A 2,045-nucleotide genomic window follows, 5' to 3' on the forward strand; every position below is an offset into this window, starting at 1 on the left:
CTATTACAATATCTTAACAGTTGTATATCCATCCACTGCCATCTATTACAGTATCTTAACAGTTGTCTATCCATCCACTGCCATCTATTACAGTATCTTAACAGTTGTATATCCATCCACTGCCATCTATTATGGTATCTTAACAGTTGTCTATCCACCCACTGCCATCTATTACAGTATCTTAACAGTTGTATGTCCATCCACTGCCATCTATTACAATATCTTAACAGTTGTATATCCATCCACTGCCATCTATTATGGTATCTTAACAGTTGTATATCCATCCACTGCCCTCTATTACAGTATCTTAACAGTTGTATATCCACCCACTGCCATCTATTACAGTATCTTAACAGTTGTATGTCCATCCACTGCCATCTATTACAGTATCTTAACAGTTGTATATCCACCCACTGCCATCTATTACAGTATCTTAACAGTTGTATGTCCAGCCACTGCCATCTATTACAATATCTTAACAGTTGTTGTATGTCCATCCACTGCCATCTATTACAAAATCTTAACAGTTGTATGTCCATCCACTGCCATCTATTACAGTATCTTAACAGTTGTATATCCATCCATTGCCATCTATTACAATATCTTAACAGTTGTATATCCATCCACTGCCATCTATTACAGTATCTTAACAGTTGTATATCCATCCACATTGAATGCCATGGCTAGAACATAGGTTTTATCGTCTGTTCCTAAACCAATAAAGTTGACAAAACTTTTCCAGAATGCCTGTTTCTACAGAGCTATATCAAACGATTGACTTTTGTTGAGCAGGGATAGTCACACACTGATTGAAATTCAGACTGTCTCTGCTGAACGAACTAAGTTTTGATCAGTGTATGGCAGCCCAATTGACCCAAGTATGGGCATATGGGCATCTCAAGACTGCTTTTGGACATTTGTGTCATTGCATATAATAGTTCAGAAGCCAAAGAATTCATACAAAGTCAATTAAAATTACAAATACATCTTTGTTCTTACATTTTAAAGTTTGTGCATTGAAAGTTTTCAACATTTAGTGCTATACTGTGTGGTTGATTTACTAAAGGCCAATAGACTGGAAATCTTGCCAGTGCAGTTGCACTCTGCAAGGGAATTTGCTTCAGAGTTTAGTATATGAGGGGAAACTCTGCTAATTTCCATCATCCAATCATGTGCAAGCAAAAAAGTGCTGTTTTTTTTTTTCTATTTTACTTGCATATGATTGGATTTTCTTTGCAAAGTGAAACTTCACCTTAATTACTAAGTTCTGGAGCGAATTCCCTTGCAGGGCGCAACTGAACTTGCAAAGTGAACAGTCTATTTATCTTTAACCCCTCTGTGTTAGTTAACTAATAAATGCACTTTGGCGACAATCATTTTTGCAATTAAGGGGAAAAAAGCAAGACTTACCTGCAGCTGTGCACACCCCTAGGAATCTACAGATGCCTTCTAATAGCACCCAGCCTGCCTGGCACTGCATTGTAAGCACTGGCTAGAGTCACTACACTGTCACTGACTTCAGCATCCCAGACATCACAAGCAGCACGCTTTCAAGCTGTGGAAAGTTGTGCTTCTCTGTTTTGAAAACAAGAATCCCAGAGTGTATGTGACCGTGAAGCAACAGGCTTTGTCCACAAACATCCAGTCTGTGCTCCTGTTCTCACCTCCTCAGTACATTCCATGACTCCAGCCCCCCTGTGTGTACTGGCTGGTGGCATTGTTCTGTTTAATAATTACCTGCACCAGGCTGCAGGGAGGGTGCCCTCATTGAATGCAGCCTAGAAATCTGATTAAGGCATCTAAACCCTTTGACGCTGAAAGGCTTAATCTCTGCATGTTTAACTCCTTTTTTTTTTCCTTTAAATTGCTTTTAACCTTTCCTCTGCAAGTCAGATGACTGAGTAGAAAAGAGGTTGTTTGTGTTTTGGTCTAATTAAACGCATGATAATCAAGTATAACTAATGGCCCCAGACCCTTATGATTCTAGGCTCGGTTCACACTAACCCGCAGTGTGCAGGCTAGATGCGGGTGCAGGAATGGCACCT

General features: G+C 39.7%; 1 protein-coding gene across 1 annotated transcript in view; it reads right to left on the reverse strand.

Annotated features, from left to right (window-relative positions):
- The window catches only part of TMEM72 (transmembrane protein 72), a 121,226-nt gene extending 119,562 nt beyond the window's left edge, over nucleotides 1-1,664 (reverse strand). The window contains exon 1 of the mRNA XM_082268430.1: nucleotides 1,411-1,664. Within this exon, the coding sequence (XP_082124556.1) occupies nucleotides 1,411-1,480 (70 nt within the window). The 5' untranslated portion in view covers nucleotides 1,481-1,664. The remainder of the gene's footprint in view (nucleotides 1-1,410) is intronic.
- Nucleotides 1,665-2,045: the final 381 nt, after the last annotated feature.

This window comes from Pelophylax lessonae, assembly GCF_965119305.1.
Source record: "Pelophylax lessonae genome assembly, chromosome: 9".
NCBI lineage: Eukaryota > Metazoa > Chordata > Amphibia > Anura > Ranidae > Pelophylax > Pelophylax lessonae.